Consider the following 20,564-nt stretch of genomic DNA (forward strand, 5'->3'; position numbering starts at 1 on the left):
ATTTGGATGCTCTCCTAATGACATGGAAAAACAAATGAGAAGGCCACAGACTTGCAAAATAAAAATCATTATTTGCTCATTTGAAACTGGCAAGGAATCAGTCAGTACATTGCTCCATGACTAGCTCTGAGTTACTAATGGTACCTGAACAGTTTTATGTATCACATCATTCATGTACTTGATCATCATTCTCTCATCATGTTTTCTGTTCTTGGCCTGTCCGAGTTCATTTCTGGCAGACAGAAACCTATGTGCTCTTTTTGGATGCCTTTTGGTTTCCAATTTCCTTTGCTTTAAAATCAATCAGATTGCAAATCTTACATGGGGGATGAGTGTTGGAGCTCATCCTTGCTTTGCTGTCTGGATCGTGAGCATCTGACATGACAGTTCTCTGCTTGCTGCAAAACTACTCTACTAACTCCATGCTGTTCTGATTGCTTTTTGTGTGCATGTTTCCTGACTCATTAGTACTTTTTTTTTTAATTCGATAACAGTTATTTCTCTTTTATTCAGAAAGAGAAGGTGCTGGTAAAAACTAGTTACATGGGACAGTAATTGAGTCTGAATAGCTGGTTGTTTCTCTATTTAAGGAAAAGATTTTGCTCCTTTACTGTCCTTCTTTGAAATAAACAAAGAGGTGGTTTTATTCTTTTGTCCACACACATCTTTACACTTCATTGCTAAACTGAGATGCTTTCTCTACCCAAACTTCAAGTAACCCTAAGAGTAGTCTTAAGAAAGTGAACCCACATGGTCTGTGTGCTTTCAGTCTGTATTTGTTGTTTGCAAACTGAATGTAATTTGGTTTCACGGTACTCTCAGTGTGCCAGAGATGAGCTAATCCTGTGGATGAGTAGTATATTGCTCCATATTGCCCATTCCTAGTCCTGTCAGGCCATATGAATGAGCACAGGCCTGTGCTGAGGCTTCCCCTTAATACAGTCTTGCAATTTGGACTGATGTAACCTCTTTATATTGGGTGGAGGGTTTGTACTGTGAATCACAGTTGAATTTACAAGGGAAAAGGAGCTCAGATACCCACTGAAAAGACTGTATTGATAGAAAGAGCTGCAGTATTGGTTGTAGATCTAACTGACACACAGTCTTGAAAAGTTGAGGACTTGAGGGAGAAATTAAATGACCTCTCTGTTGTATAGCAGAAGTGGATCAATGGCTTTGTTTTTATGTTTTTGTTTGAAAGATATTCCCTGCTGGCTGCAGAGTGGGTGGATTCAGCTTCCTTCTGGAACCTGAGCAAATCATTTGACGAAGATCTTGCTTTCTGCTGCATCCTAAGACAACATGGAAGGGGAGAGCATCTATGAGGTTGATTCTGGAGATGGACTTGGAGGTAGGGATGCCTATCACTTACTTTGTTTCCATCCCAGATACTGGTTACAGGGATTCCTTATGACAGTGGACCTTGGGACTGACAAAAAGCAAATGTGATAAAAGCATCTACAGTTCATTGATTGTATTTTTGTTACTTTACGAACAGTGAATAAAAATTTTTCAAAACAACTGTGTCCTAGAGGAAGTGGCCCACCTAGACAGTGCATGTTCTGAATGTTGTTATTTAGAATCTGAGATGTCCCAAAAATAATGCAAACCCTAAAGACTTACAATAAAAGTAAAGCAATTTCTCTCTTTCTTTGTTTCTCCTTTTTCTGTGTCTCACACACTGAGTAACTGTATTGCACACACTGTTTTGTTTGTATATTTTAACTGGACTGCAGATAATGGAATGAAATGGTACTGACTCTCTTTTATGCTACTGACCTGTGTGTAGATGGAGACTTTTCATTGACCTAAAATAAAGAGTTTTTGTTCTTACTTAGCTACTAATTCTACAGGTGTCCTTTGGCGAGTTAGATAACATCATTGCTGTGGTTTATCATTTTCATAATGGGGTGAAAAACTTCTCAGAGACAATGTTATATCCTTTTATAAAGCTACTGTTTTTGTGTATAATGCAGGGGATCTTTGACAGGGTATTGGGATAGATCTGTCTGTTTTAAATTCCTGATTTAACACAGCTTCTTCTGAGACTAACCAGTCAAACATCTTTAATTTGCAGAACACCTTGAACTGCCTAGGTCAACTCTCTTTTGAACTCAAAAATCTAAATATTATGGGAAATAATGAAGTTCTACAGTAAAAGGTTGTAATAACATAAGACTGGGTGTGCTGCACATCTGTTTAATGGTTTAGATCTTTTCCTGTGACTGGATGGTAATCAGGCAGATTGTTTTTTGTCTGAGTGTACTGTGCTTGTGCTAAGATGCCCTCTTCTGTGTTTAATATTTCTGTAAATCTTTTCCTGGGCCCTAGAGGTATCAACAGTACTGTTAAGTAGGCGGAACAGTTCCAGCGTTCTTGCCACTGAGTTTCCTTCTCATGGATGAGTTGCTTCCAGACACTCATCAGTTGGGCTAACATGCAGATATATATTCTTAAACGGTTTACTTTTTCTAACAAAAAAAAGGTGGTTCAAATTACTTTTAAAATTCCTGATAATACTGTCTTATGAAATAATTATTTTGTTATAATAATAATTTTGTCATAACAAATTTTGTGATAAGAACAATATAAGTATTTGTGCTCAGATAATACCTTTCTGCTAGGTGAATGAAGGGTAATAGAATAGCAGGATTCTCTTTGACATTCTGTTGTTCTGTTGCCCTCTCCCAAAGTTTTGGAAACAGCTGGAACCATTGTTATGCCAGTTCCTTTCAAACATTTGTTTTGGCATTACCATTGTGTGCTTCAGTCACTGGATGTGTCCTGCAGTACTGCAGCTTTGTCAAGTATTTCATGCCACTTTGAGTATGGAAAAATTGTTTCAGAACTGAGGTCAATGACAATTTTGTATTCCAGCCCTCCCTGAGGTCTGACCTTTGTTGTTGTATTAAGTTTCTGTCCTTGATCCACATTTTCCTAATTTATACAGGCAAGAGTGAGTGTGTTTTTAAGTATGCAGAATGGGTAACCATTTTTCTGGCTTGTTCTCCTCTCTTTTCTTTGGATTCTGACTTAAGATTGTAAGCTCTTCAGAGCAAATTTAACATTTTGGGGAGCAGAATATATTGTAATTGACATTGTAATAGAATTACTGTCATGAGAACAAAATCTGGTCTTGCACATCATAGGGCCATACTTCCAGTCAGCATCTCCAGCATACATATTATGTATGGTGTTTTTTTGGACAAAGTGTGCTTGCCTGAGTAATACTAACCACACAGTACTATTTCACATTGTATTCTCTTCCTGGATAGCTGTTCAAGTGAAAAAAAAAGATTCCTTGCTTCATCATTTATAAACAAAACAAAGGTTTTTCAAAACAAGCTAACCATAAGATCTCAGTCTGAAGTATGAGGAACGGGTAAGAGTGAATGTAGCTTTGCTAAGTTTCTTGGATTCTCTTTGTCCTGATTTTCCTTTATTTATACTTTTGATATCTACTGTTTGTGGAGCCAGATTAGTAAATTTTTCACTCTTTTATGGTGTGTGAAGTAAATGAATTTGTGACGTTGAAATAAAGTAAGTATCTCTTGGAAGATAAATGGCATACATGCTTTCTGAGTAGGTACATAGTTCTCAGTAGCGTTTAACAAATTCTGTATATGTGCTATATATATTATAAATACAGACATACCTTGAGGTATGTACATATCAAGCACAGACATATGGTTAAAATTAGGCTGATTTCATGTCTTTATAATATATCAGAGATCTGAGACAAAACAGAAAGGTGCCCATTTCCAGCAACATGTACAGAACATGTCAAACAATTTACTAGTATGATGGAATCACCTCCAAAACCCAAAGTATGTTTTGTTGATTCAGGGTCTATGGTCTCTGATGGAAGAGTTTCTGGGGACCATAAACTCCCTGTAAGACTGCATAAGTTTGAAGGTCAAGACCTTAAGAATTTTGTGGCCATTTATTATCAGATACAAAAACATATTACCAAAAATATCACCTTATAGTTAATTATTTCCTTAATAGAAAACCAGGCCACTTGTTTAGGAACCCAGAGTAAGGCTCTACCCCTCATTTTAATTGCAATAAAGTGCATGGATTTTCATAGGTGTGTGTGGTTTATAACACTCCTTAATGCCAGTAGAAGCTCAGAAATTATGCTTATATATCAAGTAGATTAATTTAATACTGTGGAGTTATGGACTTAAATCTTGACTTCTTTGGTTTAAAAATTAGCCCTAATGTGAAAAGCAATTTAAGTGGCTGTGCTGTGGGCATTGTATCTTACCTTCTTGACTGGGTAATACTTCATAGGAGCTTTTGAATTCCTCTTAAATGATGCACGAGGAGGAACAAAGCTGAAATTTTCCTGGCCTGTAAAGCCAAGCTCTGTCTTGGTTCTTTTTTATGCAGGCAAATAGAGTCATCAGATTAAAGCCACCCCAAATGTGGAGAGGAGACGAGACTGTGATTCTTCACTGTGCAGTGAAAACCTATTAAAGCTGACCTAGAACAGATGGGTACCTCTACTTTAGAGCAAAGACTACATAGCTTCAGTTGCCCAAGAGAAATTTATGCTTTCCTCAAACGCAAGTACTCCATGGTGGGGGGACCTGGCCGGGTGCTCTGCCCCACTCTTCAGCAGGACAGGGGAAAAAAATAAGATGAAAGAAAAAGGAGGAGAGACATCACTCACCAGTTACTGTCACAAGCTAAACAGGCTTGACTTGAGAAAGATTAATTTATTGCTAATTAAAAATAGAGCAGGTTAGTGACAAAAAAAAATTCAAAACTCAAACCACCTTTCTGTCACCCCCTTTCTTCCCAGACTCAATTTTACTCCTTCCTTCCTAACTTTTCTGCCACTTCCTGCTGCCTCTGAGCAGCATAGGGGCAATGGGGAATGAGTTACTCTCAGTATGCAACACTTCATCTCTGCTGCTCCTTTTCCTCCTGCTCTTCCATGCTCCAGCATGAGGTCTGACTCAGGGATAGTCCTGATAGTCCTTCATAAACTTTTCCAACATATGGCCTTCTCCACTGCTGCAGTGTGGATGCTTTGCACAGGGTACAGTCATCAGGAATGTGCTGCTCCAGCATGGGTCCCCCACAGGCTACAGTTCTTGCCAGAAGACCTGCTCCTGTGTGGGCTTCTCTGCATGGGGCATGGCTCCTGTCAGGATCCTGCTCCAGCCTGGGCTCTCCATGGGCTACAGTTTCCTTCAGGAAACATGCTCTGGTATGGGGTTCTCCATGTGCTGCAGGGTGGATCTGTGCTCCACTGTGGTCCTGCGTCAGCTGCAGGAGGACAACTTGCATTGCCATTGTCTTCTCCGTTGGCTGCAATGGAATTTCTGCTCTGGTGCCTGCAGAACAACCTCCTCCCTCTTCACTGACCTTGCCATCTGCAGGGTGGTTTCTCTCATGTTTTCTCATTTCTCTCTCATAGGTGCTGCTGCAGAGATTTTTTAGCCTTTCTTAAATATGTTATTACAGAGGTACCATCAGCATGACTTGTGGGTTCAGCTTGGACAAGTGGTGGATTTGTCTTGGAACTGCCTCTGTCCAACATAGGGGAGCTTCTGGTCACTCCTCACAGAGCCCACCCTCTGCCAAAACCTTGCCCTATAAACTGAACACAGACTCTTACCATAATTCCACAGCAATATACTCTTTCAAATGTATTCCTTATAGGCCTTATGCAATGCTGGGTTTTGTCATTCAGTGATTGTTTTTTATTATCAATATCTTGACTGCTTTGGTATGTTCCTAAAAGTGATCACTAAAATGGGCAATGTGGGGTTAAGTATATTTGGAAATGTTTCTTTAGAAACTTTTAATCCTTTTATTTATGGAGTGATATGATTATTAATTAAAACTGAAGGTCAAGCTCTATTACTGCTCTGCTTCCATGACTTGATATTTCAAAATTTAATCCTTACTAGATATATACATAGAATCAATACTATAAGACACATTTTTCCTTGTTCTCTGAACTGTATTTTAATAAGAACCTGAAGATTCATTGCTGCCCAAAAGGTATTACAGGGAAGAGACTGGGGAGGGATTAAGCAATTTTTATGTTTTTGTGGCGTTGTTGATATTATGCCAGATATGCTTTCAGCCTGGTGTTTTCACTTGTAGCTCTTGTTCAAGTAAAAAATCCTTCCTGCATGTTAGCAAGGCTGCAAGGCAGTTGCTATGGTATTCAGCAGTTTTTTTATTATTTTTAACCAATCAGCTGGCTTTTGTGATGATTCAGCCCAGAATAAGAAATCAGTCACAAAGGCTAGAGCTGTATCAAAAGAGCAGGTATTGTTGACTTGAAGAATCTAGGGAGGTTGGAAGAATGGCAGAATTTGAGTTTCAAGAAAATATCACAGTCTATGCCTGTGATATATATTCTAATGTGTAACTAAATGCTAGTAATGGTGGTAACAGCACTCGTTCTTTTTCAGGATTATGTTAAAAATTGAATGACTGGACTAATTGCTCCATATTGTTTTATCACACCAAAGGTATCAGTAATTTCTAGCTAAAACGTTATCTGATGTTTTTATTCTGTATCCACTTTTGATTGTTTTACATTTTGTTACTAAAAGGTAGGATTCTGACATTTCCGACGGATATTATTTGTTCGTAGAGAATCAACAGACTGCTGGTTGTCTGCCCAATTTTAGTGTTGCTCTTTGGCTAATCAGAAAATTCTGGAAGACTGCTAGATAATGTAGAAGGATTTAGAAGTTCTAATGGTGCTGATATGTAGCTGCAGTGATACAAGGATAAAAGAAAAACTAGATGGTTAGAGAGAGGTATATTCTGATAGATGAGGATGAAAGGGGGGGCGGACTTTTGCAGGTCTTCTGCAGGTTTTATGAAGCTTCTTGGCTTTGAGGCAAGGTGGTTTTTCTACCCACCCAGCCTGCAGCTGTATCAGCAGGACAAATAAACAACAGAGCTTCTTTTATAGAAAGCAACTTACTGCTGAACTCATGGCTATGTCAAAAGTAAAACTTCTGAATTTCAATTTAGAAATGACTCTTATAGAAGACAGTGCTACATACTAGAAGTCCATCAAAATCTAGACAGTATACGTGATAACAATAAGTATGTAGAAACACGTTTGAATATGGAAATAACTGGACAAAAAAAGAAAAGATTTCTGCTAGGAATGCTTTTTTCTGCGTGCCCTGTACAATACAGTGTCACAGTCCTTTCCCTGTGGATAGCAGGATCTTCTGAAAAAGCCTTTGTCTATTGCTCCCAGAAGTGTCATGAGAGCTTTCGGTTGCTGTCCCAGAGCTTTATGTGCTATCCCTTCTTTTTCTGTATGCAGGTAATAATGTTCCACCGTGGACTAAAATGCTGGCAGTGAATAATGATATCTCTACTCTCATTATGAGCAAAACCACCTCTTGGTTATTAGGGGTTTGACTAAGAATAGCAACAAAGTGATGAAGTTGAATCTTGGGGAGGCTTTAAATGGTGCTGGTAGAGATGGTGAGCTTTCCCCCCTCTGTAGTAGCTCAGTTTCAGTGGTTGAATTCCTCATTGTTACTGGACATCCAGGCAAACCTCAGTGTGCTGCATATGTGCCACCAGGATAGTAAAGCAGTCAGCTGTGATGTTCAGGAAATACAGATCCTGAAAGCATGTGGTACATGACTTTGCAAGACATCAAGATGAAGATGTGCATCAGCTCATCAAACAGAATCAAAAATTCACCTGCCAGTGGACAGTACCAAGAAAAAAAAAACAGACCCAAAACCAGCAGAGCAAAACCATATGTGTCATAGCAAACTAAAAGGAAGCGTAAAACTCTTCCTTGCTTATAATAAAGAGCAAGTCTTAATTTATTACACTGGGATTCCTGTACCCTAATAAGTAGTACATAGGGTGTTCCCCATTGACTATTTAGCTAAACAGACTAAAGTCTTTTTAGGTCAATTATTTATTTTTATTTATGTCAAAATCTATGCTTTAAACATACACTCATGGGACAATCTCCCACATTTTTCAGTGAAATGAAAACCCTAGAAAAATCTGGATGGATCAAGAAATATTTTTAGAGTTTCTGGGTTTGGTTGGCCAAAATTAATACATGTGGTGTTTCACATTTGTTTGTTGCCACTGATGTGTAAGTACATAAAAAACATATATCCAGGAAATGATTTTTATGCATGCCCCCTTTTTGCAGGTGCTATTTTAATAACACAGTTCACTGATGTTTTATCTTCTGATGTTTTCAGTTGAGCATTTTATTATTAGATGAGCTTTTTATTGTTTATTAGTGTTCTTTAGCTTATTTTAAAAGAGAACCATATACTATGTCACAAGATATGTACAAATGACCAGCAGTCATTATGGCATTATAGCATTAGAGTATAGCAGATAGTTTTGCATTATAATTAATATGGGATATTTTATATTGATTTTTCAACTATAAATAAATACAGGAGGGAAAGCAAAGAATGAGAGTTTGTTCTTCTTGGTCATAGCCTTTTTATGGCATGCATTTAAAATGTGTGGAGGGCACTTGTGAAAAATAATGCTAATTTGTGACCATTGTGGATATTAAAATACCATGGAAGACATCCTGAAGGTGATTATGAAATCAAAACGTTCATAAACACATTGCCAGTATTTAAGTGACAGTTATTGTCCCTGATGTGGAGTTTCACTCGATGATGGGGATATGGAGAGTTCATTAGGGGATGATGGTTTGAAATGTAAAAGAGGAAAACTCCAACAATTGGCTCTTAGTGAAATGATGGAAATGCAACTTGTCAGAGCTCTTGTATAGTTGTCCCCTGAAAAGAAATGCTTTGATGAGGTCTTCCGGTGCTGACATAGATGATCTAGAGATAGCTTAATTTGTTCTTTTTTGAGCAAAGAGTCATTGATCATATCATTTAAAAAGTGTTGAGCATCTAAAATTGTTAAGGCAGAAAGCGGACAAGAATATTCAAGCTCTTGAAAGATTGTTCTGCAGTGGACCTTGCATTTTAATAATTTTTCAAGAACATTTATACAAGATATTAATTTTAGTAATTTTTTGGGTCCTATATTACTTCACCTAAAAATTGCCTTTGGCTAGTGATTGCTGATGTCTAATTGCCAGCCAGCTTGCAAGGCAAGTGGTAAGGAATGGGATTTCATTTAGTAGGGCTCTGCCTTTTTAAGGAAATTGCAATGTGAGGGATGGGAAGTGTACTTAAATTTGGTTATATAAAGAGTGCTCTCTGCACTGATGGGTTGTTCAAAGGCATAGCTTGCTACATGTCACTTTATTTACCATTCACATGTTGTATACACATACTGATAGTTTTTCACTGCTTATACTGAATCTTTGAAGTAGTGATGTACACCAGTCCCGCTTCTGGTGTAAGTATTGTACCTCCACTGCTTTTGGAAATTATGTAATAGAGATATGATGATCTACATACCCAGAGGACTTGCCCCATTTCCACCAGAAGAGTACCGTGGGCTTGATTCAGATTCACTGTTTATTAAAAGTACTGCTTTAAATAGTGCAAGCATAAGTAGAAAGAAAACTCTCTCATGAGAGTGCATGATGCACACAAATACAGACCTGAGTAACTAACTGGAATGGATTGCTGCTGTCTGGACTAGATTCACACAATGACAAATGCCTTAATAAAAAGAACTGCTTTGATACAGCACTTCATCTTTCTGAATTTCAAAGCTCTGCAAATTTAAATGTAAGCATGTGTAAATAAGCATTGAAATCACCCTGGAACGTGTAATAGATTTCCTTTTTTCATATTCAGTGCTTGCATGTATTTGCTTCCCTATGTAACTCCTAGAAAAAAAAGGCTTTTGAAAAGTGAAAGATGTAAATTAAAATGAAGAATATATTTCTGCATGGATCCACGAGGTTTTTCTCTTTGATGCTATACAGACCTGGAATGAGGCTGATAGTTTGGGCTGCTTTGGTTTGAATACCAACATTAATATAAAATGTGGTTCCTGAATTTCATCTCCTTATGTTCTGATGACAGAAATACAGTTCATTTCTCTGAAATAAATATGCTTGTGTGATTTTTTTTCTTATAATTTTTGCCTTTTTCATTAGGAAGATCATACCTTTTAAAGGGAAAGAGCACCTGTTCTCTAGATCCTGTAGACTGATTTTCTGGGCTCCATTTTAAATTTTATTAACTGAAGATGTTAGTACTTCTTCAAACTCTGCTTCAACAAGCATTCGATTGAACTGTTGTTGATGGAAGGTAAATTGATTAATCTGAGTTGAATCCCTTTAACAGCGATACAATGGGTTTCACATTAAGGAATATTCAAGGTACTTAATTATTTCAGTGACTTAGGTCAGGGCTGGTAATTCTAAAGTTCGTATCTACTTCTTTGAGGTTAGCAGTATGAGGGAGGAAACTCTCCTGAGCCTCAGCTAATTACACTGATGTAAGTGAATATAGAAGCTAGAAATATCTGGGTTGCAGCTTGTGACTTACACTCTTGTAAGTCTGGGAACGTCCACTGAGGAAGTATTTTTCTGTTATTGAAAGTGATTGGGAGAACAAGGTGCTTGCTTGCTTACAGGGTCAGCAGTTTTGTTCCTGCTTGAAAAATTATCCTTAGATGAGGAAAGTTTTCACCATTTTTGTCTTGAATTTCTTTGTTTTTTAGGGAAAGCTATAAGGAAGCTTGTGCGCAAGGCGACTCTGGTGGCATCTAGAATCCTCAGATTTCCTTGACTGAATCCATCTGGGTTTAGCCCTATATATAGTAGACAAGCTGCACTGCTTGCACTGATAAATTGTATCTTCCAAATGATAGACCAAGGTACAGTCATGTATACTAACCGTTTTTGATCTCATTTGACTCTTGATTCTGTTGCTTTTTGGGTAGTTGTGACAGTACGATTTGTCCCCATTCTTGTGGACTATCTTTTCATCAGTACTCTCAAAAAAAAATTAATTGAAAAGAGACTTCTGGCCTGACTCTGGCATTTGATGTTGACAATGTTGACATATCCTTACAAGTCTGCAGCTTGGTGGGGAACTCACCCTCTCCTGAGATTCACAAACTTGCCTTCAGTGGCAGGTGGACAGTGGGACTGTTGGCAGCTCAACTTTGTTTGGTTTTAACTACTTGTGGAAAAGGAAAAAAAAGTGAAAACCTAAACCAAAACTCCACTTCCTTTTTTACATTTTACTCCACTTCCCATTTTACTTTTTATGCTCAGCAGTCATAAAATGAAAATAGACTGTGTTTTAACAAAGCATAGATTTTGACTATAAAATAACAGCTCTATTGTCAAAAGAAAAAATGGATCAATAAATGATAGTTAATAATGAGGTTTCTTTATATCTGCTCTGGTATCTCAGCTAGCTGTTGGAATGAGCAAGCAATCTCAGTGTCAACTGGCTGCTTTTTGAGGTCAGAACTTCTCTTTGCTTTTTTGTTTTAGATGGGAAAATCTTGTGTCTCCTGCCTATGTTTTTTGTGAACTATAAGGGACATAACTTTAAGAATACAGAATTTTACGAGTTTCAAGATGTTTTTGAAGTGGTGCTGTTGGTTCACGTTTTAGAAGACTTTGATATCCAATAGGATATATTACTCTGCTTGGATCATCCATAACATCTAAAAATTAAGACTGCTTAGGCAGGATTTTTAAATTGTCTTATATGAGCACGACATTGGTTGAATATTAATCCAATTGCACAAAGGCTATTACAATTTTGATTTTTACATCATTTAGATATTGAGTTGAAAGTCTTCAAAGCTGTCTTGTCTTGCCCAGAGATGGTGGGAATACTTTCTGCATGCAGTTCCTTCTTGGTACCTGGTGGGCTGCAGCTGTTCGCTGCCTCCACCTTCAGATGCTGAGCTTTATCCTTACTTTGGTGGTGTGCCCAGAGACAACCCCTTCCAGTGGCTTCTCCGTAGTGCACTAAGGACTTGGGGGGGCATCTGGGTTCTGCAGTGAATGGTTGTAAACTCATATTGGCTGGCACATTTGGCCCTCCGGTGAATGTCCGGGTCTTGCTAAGGGAGATCTGTACCAGCCATGGTCTAAACCATCAGCTGATCACAACAAAGAATTCTGTAGGTCACGTGCAATTTGTGAGTTACATGTGGGTTTGAAGTATCTACATAGCATCTCTTTTCTGTTGTCTGGCAAAAGAATATTAGATTTAGAAAATAGATGCCACTGGTGTTCAACCTTGCAAAATTGGTCTTTAGATGATTTTCCTTTTGAATGTAGTTGTTTTAAAATATATGTTCTTGCTAAGAGGTTAATGAAAGGTTCCCATAATTCTCCTGTTTAATTTGTGCAATACAACAAATAATTTAAGGTATGTCTATCTTTTCAATTGACAGGTCATACCTTTGGCAAACAGATAACTGGTAATTTTCTATGTGTATCATTAGTGGAACAGGAAGATGAGTAGATCTTTTTTGTGATGCTGTCTATAATGACATGCTGGCTATAGTGGTCTGTGTCAAATGCTTCCCTTTCTTGTCCACTGCCAGGGTTTTGTGATTAGTCTTTATATCTGTTGTATATTTACCTATTCCGCATCTGGGCAGGTCAAAGCATTTGAATCATAGAATCATGGAATGGTTTGGGTTGGAAGGAACCTTAAAAATCATCTAGTTCCAACCCCCCTAGAAGGTGGGCGAGATAAATTCATTCTTTTTGTTCTACAAAATTCTGATGGTGTTTAATGGTAGTTTTACGTTATAAAATATTGTGCTTCTGTCTTTATTTATGATCTGACTGCCAACAAAATAATTTCTGAACAGAAAAGGCCTTGAAAAAGGTTCCTTCTCAAGAGAAAAAGTGGACACCACATTGGAAATATCTGGGAGCTGGCAAAGAAAATTAAATCTAACCATATGCTTTGGAATAAGGCTCTGAAGTTTAATGCCTGCTGTGGAAGTGCAGGATGTGGACAGGCTATCCTCCAACCCCTGATAAATGCTCACCTTAACCCCTCATTGCAGCAAGACTAGAGCATGACAGAATTCTGTTAGCATAGATAGTACTACAACAGTGGTAAAATGCTGGAGATGGTTTTAAAATCCAGATAATATATGAAAGGGATTTCATAGTCACAGAATTTAGAAGTATCAGACCCAGAGACATTTCTAATGTTAAATGAAAAATGTATTTAATGAAGTCAAGTAATGAAAAGTTGGAATCTGTAATCTGTTTTTGTATTCAGATGTATAATCACAAGCTGATTTTACTTTTGCTTGGTAGTCACTCAGTGAATCAATTAAATGTATAGAAAGGTATCTTGAAAAATAGTAACAGCAAATGAGTTTCTTCTATCATTGCTTTTGAGAGCTTGACCCAAAAGCTCTCGCTTTATTTGTAAGGTCATCATATATAACTAAACCTTCTAAAATGAAACTCCAGATGCTCCAGGTAGAATCTAGCTGGAGTTAGAACATGATGATATACAGACCAGTCTGTCAGCACCAATTCTTCAGCACAAAGTGCTGAGGATGAATATCATGGAAAGCAAGTAGGAGAGGATGCAGATTTCAAATGTTCAATAGAAGAAATCTCTAAGTTGGTTTGGGAGTGGACTGGTTGTACCAACGTAGTATGCACACACTGAGACAGACCTTGAAATGAAGGAAGAGTGGAGGAGAGAAAAGCTTTTTGGTGTTATTCTGCCCTGCTATATACAAGGAGTGAATATGATTCAGTGTTCCATGGTGTTTGCTTTTGTTACCTCCCTGCATGCCCATCTGAAAACGCAACAAACGTGGATAGCAGCTGAAGCGCTGGTTCTTCAGCAGCAGCAAACTGATGGGAACTTTTATGTGCAGTCAGCACTGTAACATCACTGAACCCTTGCTGCTATTTAATGCTGCTCTGGCTGCTCCTGACAAGTTGATGTACTGGTACATCAGCATCCTGTATTGGTACATCATCAGGAGACAGGATGATCAGTATCCATGTTCCCTTGCAGGGAGTGGTTATAAATACACCTCAGAAGGAGATCACTTCTTTGCCTTCTGTTCTTGCTCTTGTAAAAGGCATTTTCACTTTTCTGTGTTATGGAGATGGTGCTGACTTGTGCAGTGTCATAGTATATATTCAAAGATTCCAAAAACCTGATGTGCTGTCACATGTCTTTGATTATGCAGTGCTATGTTATTTGCCATTAAAATGGATAGGTTTGATAACTGGTGAATTTACATTTCTGGCAACTTACACACTTTGCACTGTCCCTTTGTTATAAAAGTTAAAAGTGAAATACTTGGAGTTTCCTTGGGAAAATAGATAATTCTGACCTTTTAAGAAAACACAGAAAGGCTTATATCAAGTATAGTATTACTTATTTCATTTTAATGTTTTCCTCTTTTCTGTTTGGGTTTTATTTCTTTACTTATGTATGTAATGAAGCCATTAGTGAGTTTACATTGGGGCAGCAATTAATAAAGATTATTTTAAATATTAGCATAAAAATAGTTATCTGCCACTTAGTTGATGGGAAAAGTCATGATTGAAGAGTTAATGTTATGATAAGGTAACACACTTGCTCTTCAACGTTTCAAATACTGTGTGAGCAAAAATTAAAAAGCAGCAATGGCTTTCAATAGCTGGTGTTGTATCCTTATATTAATATATTTGGAAATCTAAACAGCTGCACTCATTTCTGTCTTCAGAAGTTGCGTAGAGTCTTTGCATGTTCTTTTGTTGCCTGTAGTCTGGACATGCTCCAGCTCAGAGTAAAATCTGGAAAAGTGAGCAGCTGATGCTATTTTGCAGAGTAGTTATTTTTAAGCCCTTTTATAACTACGCTTTGCAATATTTTGTTATCTGCTATTTTATAATTTAGATAGCTTACTTTGGTAATCTTAGTAGTTAATATATTGTTGCTCGATTACTCTGCAATGGGGACATATTTCTTTTCTGAATAATACAGTGATTCAAACTAAAGCACATGGTCAATAAACACAGAATAAAGTAAATATAATGAAATTAAATGAACAAACAGCAAAAGTGAGAACAGAATAAAAAACCCCCACAACAAACCAGAAGCGTTCCCTCAGCCTGAAACTGAGCAAACCTCAGGTCAGCTTCTCTCCATGTCCTAAACAAAATCAATGCGCACACACAAAGTAGGGTATCCTTTTACACTCTATAAAAGGTCTGATTCTGGAAATGGATGTTCACCAGTCACTGAGCTGTGCTTCCTAATGCTATCAGAATATTCTGCTAAAGGGGAAAACCCCCAAACCCTAAAAGAGTTATTGAAGGAAATCTGCATTCTTTCTGTTAAATTTAGTTAGAGATTCAGAATATGCTTATTTGGGTGTACACTCACAATATCTAGTTGTAGTTTATGTTTAACATGTGTTATAAATAATTTTCATGCTGCTTCTGCTGTGGTAGAAGTAAAATTAGGATATTGTCATGCTACTCAGTAAAAACTAGGGGCCCTAGGGGTTATGAATTACAAATTGGCGGAGTTCATTCACATTGTTTCATATAGAAATTAATTCCAATTTAAGCATAAAACCTGTTAACAAAAACTTGCCTTTTAATTAAGAAGTAACAGAAGGCCCAGGTTAAATAGTCGGTCATTGTTTGCTAAGTCTTTGAGCCACAGGGTAATCTAGGGCGTTGGTGGGGGGTTTTTTGGACTTTTTTCTTCTTTTTTGTCCACAAGGTCCCTTATTCTTCTTTCAGAGTTAGCAGAGTCCCATGGCAATAGTAGCTCCCGGGGAGCACCAGCTGGGACTCCTCACAGCCTCCCCTACCAGCTTATTTATGATGCCGCCTTGGCACCAGTGTTGGCTGAAACCACACTGTTCTTAGGACACTCTCCTTGAGTCAAGCTGTCACAACACCTGGTGTCAGCGTATGGAAGAAAAGCGAAGGAAAACAGAAATTGTTGGTGTGGACAAATGAGAAGGCTATCACTGCACTGAGCATTGTGCCAGCTTGCTGCTTTGTATCTACAGCAGAACGGAAGCTCAATGTGCTTATTGATGTCTCTCAAGTACTACAAATCCTTATCTTTCTTATCTGTTATTTAATTCTTAATCATTTGTAATAAAATATTCAACAATTTACTCCATGGAATAATACTTAGCTGATCTGTTTTCCCTACAACAAAAAACTAAGTGAACTCAAAACCTATCATAGGCAGATATTACAGTTGCATTGCTCACCGAATTCTTTAGCAGATTTTTCCCATTTTTTTCCTACTGATATGACCAATAATATATTGGATTTTAATCCAGCTTGTAGAAAACTATTTGATAAAAAATGTGTTATCTAGGAAAATGACCAGCATTCTTAATAGCTTGGGAAACTGCTATGTTGTGAAATGCTTTTATCAAATAATAGGTATGGACCTCTTCAGGAAATAGATATAAGGCAGGGAAAGAAAATACTGCTGTGGAGACTTAGTTTGATTAAAATGTTTTGGTAAAGAATCCTTAATTATTTTAAAGAAAGTCACAGTGGGGTCTTTTCTCCTGTGCTGATAAGAAACTGGGAAGTTTTCATATTGCATTCAAATGTGTGATGTGAAATGAATTAGTTATTAGCTATATCTCCTTCGGGCATATGCAGTATAAATAGCTTTTCCAAGTCTATGGCTTCATTCTGCTCTGCGCTATATTCTCAAATTGCAGACCAGAGTAAAAATGTTTCCAGTCAGTTGCACTCTGAAGCAATGCATATAATACAGATTTGGCTTTTGCAGATCAAGGTTTATTTATTGTTATGGTGCACAAGCAAATAGAGGACTCTTTCATTCACCAACCTCTAATTTTTCGGAGTCGCAGGAAGAACAAAACACCTGGTGTTTCTATCACCTCTCATTGTTGTCAACAACAAGAAGAAGGGGAAACCTAGGTTTAATTACTGAATAAAATCTATAATAGTACCAGTAAGGGTGAAAAAAGGCTTTTAGTCAGGGCTGTGAAAAGCCCTTACTGTGAAGTCAGGTATCAGCCTCACTGGCTTTAAGGTTTGCTATAGTAGCAAGTACAAGTGAACCGGGGCCATAAATTAGTTTACAGCTTTGGACTTTGAAGAGCAGTCTGTTTATAAACCCAGAAGACCGTGGTGTTTTCTGGGGTATGTGAATTCTGGCATGATGTTCATCTAGAGTTTTATTTTGTAGGAAATAAGAGAGGCCACTGTCCTGACTTAAAAATTTACTCTGTCTTTACATTAACAAACCCAGTGTGCTGCCCAGGACAGTTCCTTGCAGCTTCCAGTATCTGAAGGTGTTAAAATTGCCATGAACCTAATTCTCTACCTGTTTAGTTCAAAATTCTTATAAATCCAGGATTATACCCTTTGTATTATTCTATCACTGTTCCAGGCAATATAGGAACTTCAGGCACTCAAGGAAGTGATCACCCTAAGGAAACTATATCTTCATGCTCATGTTTATAAAATCTATAGCTACTTTCTCAAGTCTGTAAATAACAGTTTGAACAAGAATGCTTTTCACCATTTTCTTGATTTTTTAGATCTTCCAGGACTGTTCTTAGTTGTGTTAGTGTACAGGCTACAGCAGTCAAGGATATTGTGGCAAACTCTGTCACGCAGCCAGGTCCCTGCTATGGCAGCCTGGCTGCTCGTACTGCCCTTTGAGTTGGGAATATCTGGTGAAGAGTCTTGGAGTGTAAGGTGGTAGCAGCAGCCTTACCTTCTCCGTTGGGTAGCAGTGACCTTCACACAAACTTCACTTCATGTGAAGGATCGTGAGGGGAGTTTGTGAGTCACTGTGTAAGGAGGATAAGAGAGTGCAAGGACACATCCCCAAAAGATCAGCTGATGCCATGTGGCTTCCAGAATTGCTAAGTTCTCAATAATTTATTGCATTTTAGTCCTCTTTGGTGCATACCCAGTTAATGGGTCTGTGCTGCTCTCTAAATCTCCAAGAATGGGATACCTGTACCACATAGCATGTAGATATTTCAAAAAAAATGTGATACTGCTTCTGTTTTGAAACACAAGATCCCAGAGCGCTTAAGTATGCAAGTCATAAGTACCTTAGCCTAAAGTCACCCAATTCTGACTTAATTCTGGTTGAAATGGACTCAAACTCTTACTGTATCTGTGGAGCATCCTGAGCTTTAGATTTGTTCAGATTCTCTGAATTCCCTGAGCTCATGCTGAGCTCTGTGTGGAGATCACTGGTGTGTGTCCATCTTGTTTGGTAATGCTGTAGGAGAGGAGGAGAAAATGGCAGGAGGCAGGTGGGCACCTTACCTGTGTTGAGGCACTTTGGAAACTGAGAGACTTTAGTTTCAGGCTTAGCCCAGGGGAGTTGGAAGGCACTGGTTCCGATTTTGCTTTCTACCAGGTGAGAGGAAAAGCTCAACTGGGACCTTCAGCATCCCTGCTGAAGATGAGCATCCCTGTCGGCTGAGCCCCCAGCCTGGGTAGTGATGGACAGTCTGCCAATAGGATCTGTGGTACCCACACAGCAGCTCTAAGCATATCCCATACCAAATTCTCTCCCTGGTGTTCAGCACCAGTTGCACTGTCATTTGTCATGCTCTGTGTCCCTGGTCTCACTGGAGTGTGGCACTTTGTGGGAATCACAGTATTTCTTTCTGTCTTGGTACCGTGCAGCCAGACCCCAGGAACTAAGTTAGGGAGAGAATAACAAAAGGGGAAGCCTGGCCCTTCAGTAGCTAACAGCAGTGTAGTGAGGTAAACAAGCATGTTTAGCTACTCCTCTTGTTACGTTATTGAGCAACATAGGTTTTTTTTTTTAGCTATCCAAGAGAGTGGTATGAGACAAAACACTATATTGCTTTACAGGAGCTGCACATTTTCTACTGAAGTGAAAAATACTAAGTACAGATTAAAAAAATATATTAAATGTTTTCATGTATTATGGCATATTTTAACTTGCTTGAGTGATCTCGCATGCTGCCTTGGAGGGATATATCATAAATACAATTATTATTATCCTTTATGCCATAATGACATTGACATTGGTTGAGATTCTCATGTGAACTGAATAGCATAGCTCCAGTGAAGGAAAAGGACAGATCTGGTACCTTCTGTTTAAGTTGTCAAGGTTGGCTGAATTCTCAGTTAATTTAAAATCCTGCTTTATGGCCTCTATTACACAGGTTTCTGCTTCCTCCTTGAAATCTCTCTTCTGGAGTGACAAATGTAACCATAAATGTTGTTACGTTTTGTTGATTTTTTTTTCTGCTTTGTTCTATGTGGTTTTGGTTTTGTTCTTTTTAAAGTAATAATCGTGTTGCTTCATAGGCTTGTAGGGAGGCCTTTGTACTTCTTTTTGCTTGTAATGTAAGTCTTTAGAGCTGGATGAAAAATTTTAAAATGCAAACAGAGTCCTCATTTTCTGTGCCTGGCAAACTTTCCCTTTTATCCCTCAGCCAACTTCTATCCAGTCCACTGGTTCTCCTCCTCTGTGTCATGCTTGCTAACTTTTACAGATTAATTTTTTATGAGAGGTACTATTAAAATGACTTGAGAGATTCAAATAAATTATCTCTGCAGCTTTCACTTGCTCTTTGTTGTTGTGTGGAATTTACTAATATTTCTCCAGTGCAGCTTGTATTCTCTAAATCAGTCCTGAGTGTTTTTCTAATTTGAGCATTAAGTAATTTCAACTTGATTTTTTAATGAAATAAAATATTAAGTATGTTATGCAAACTTTAATCCTGGGGGAAGGGAAGCAGAGAAAGTGTGTCAGTTTTGCTTGGCCGTTTACACAGCTACTAAGTCTTCATGAAAGAAATTCAGCTGAACCCTACCTGCCAGGAGTAGCCCCAGTAGCTCCTGTGCCATTGAGGTGCCTTTCTAAGGTGCAATTAATTTTCTTTGTTCCTTTAAAGTGCAGGGGCAGCCTTCATTAGCAGAGAACTGTGAAATGGGGGTTTACTGTTTCCCTGCCTCTTCGGTTTACTTCCACCGGGAGAGTGGACAGAGTTTCCCTTTGCATTTGTCCTTGAGTGCTAGAGTCTGAGCAAGAATTTGTACTCATACAGGAGGAAATTATGAAATGGTACGGGAGAACAAGAAGATGCAGGCTAACAGGAGGTATACAGAGTGGCTGTAAGCAGCCTTCTCGGTCCTAAACTTGTAAAAGATTAACTGTTGTGCTCTGTGAGATGATGATTTTTACATTTGAGACAACAATGATGAGTGTCCTTTCCATTTTTAAGAGCCGGTGAAAATGATGCAGTTTTATATATTTGTATTGTGCAAAGCCACGCCTACAAACTTGAGATGTGAGCTAGACATCTAATTTGTTCTGCAAAACAGAATGTTTTAATATCCATAAGTCTTGTAATAGGTAGCCCTCCTAAATTATTTTCATGCTTATTTCTCTTCTAGTAAAATCTTAGTTGGTTTTTATTGTTGTGAATGAATCGATTCTGCTTTGTTGCAATTTCATTTAAAGGATTAGATGTTATTTTTGGGAGAGCTGATTTAGGGCCAAATTCGCCATGTGAGTTTTTGTTATCTAAGAACCTTACAATTTGCTTGCTGTTCACATATGAGCTGCCAAACTGAACACAAACCAAACCTCTGTTACTTTTCTAATGTAGTTCAAAAG

General features: G+C 38.1%; 1 protein-coding gene across 9 annotated transcripts in view; it reads left to right on the plus strand.

Annotated features, from left to right (window-relative positions):
- Positions 1-20,564, plus strand: part of PPP2R2C (protein phosphatase 2 regulatory subunit Bgamma) — a 193,481-nt gene that overhangs the window by 94,741 nt on the left and 78,176 nt on the right. For 3 of the 9 annotated variants that reach the window (XM_027686503.1, XM_027686504.1, XM_027686501.1), the window contains one exon: positions 10,648-10,803. The exons of 4 other annotated variants lie outside the window; for them this stretch is intronic. In XM_027686503.1, the coding sequence (XP_027542304.1) occupies positions 10,791-10,803 (13 nt within the window). In that variant the 5' untranslated portion in view covers positions 10,648-10,790. Of the gene's footprint in view, positions 1-1,201; positions 1,352-10,647; positions 10,804-20,564 lie in introns of all 9 variants that reach the window. 2 more of the 9 variants (XM_027686502.1, XM_027686500.1) reach the window with 2 other exon arrangements.

Source organism: Neopelma chrysocephalum, unplaced genomic scaffold (genome assembly GCF_003984885.1).
Source record: "Neopelma chrysocephalum unplaced genomic scaffold, ASM398488v2 Primary Assembly neopelma1_71, whole genome shotgun sequence".
NCBI lineage: Eukaryota > Metazoa > Chordata > Aves > Passeriformes > Pipridae > Neopelma > Neopelma chrysocephalum.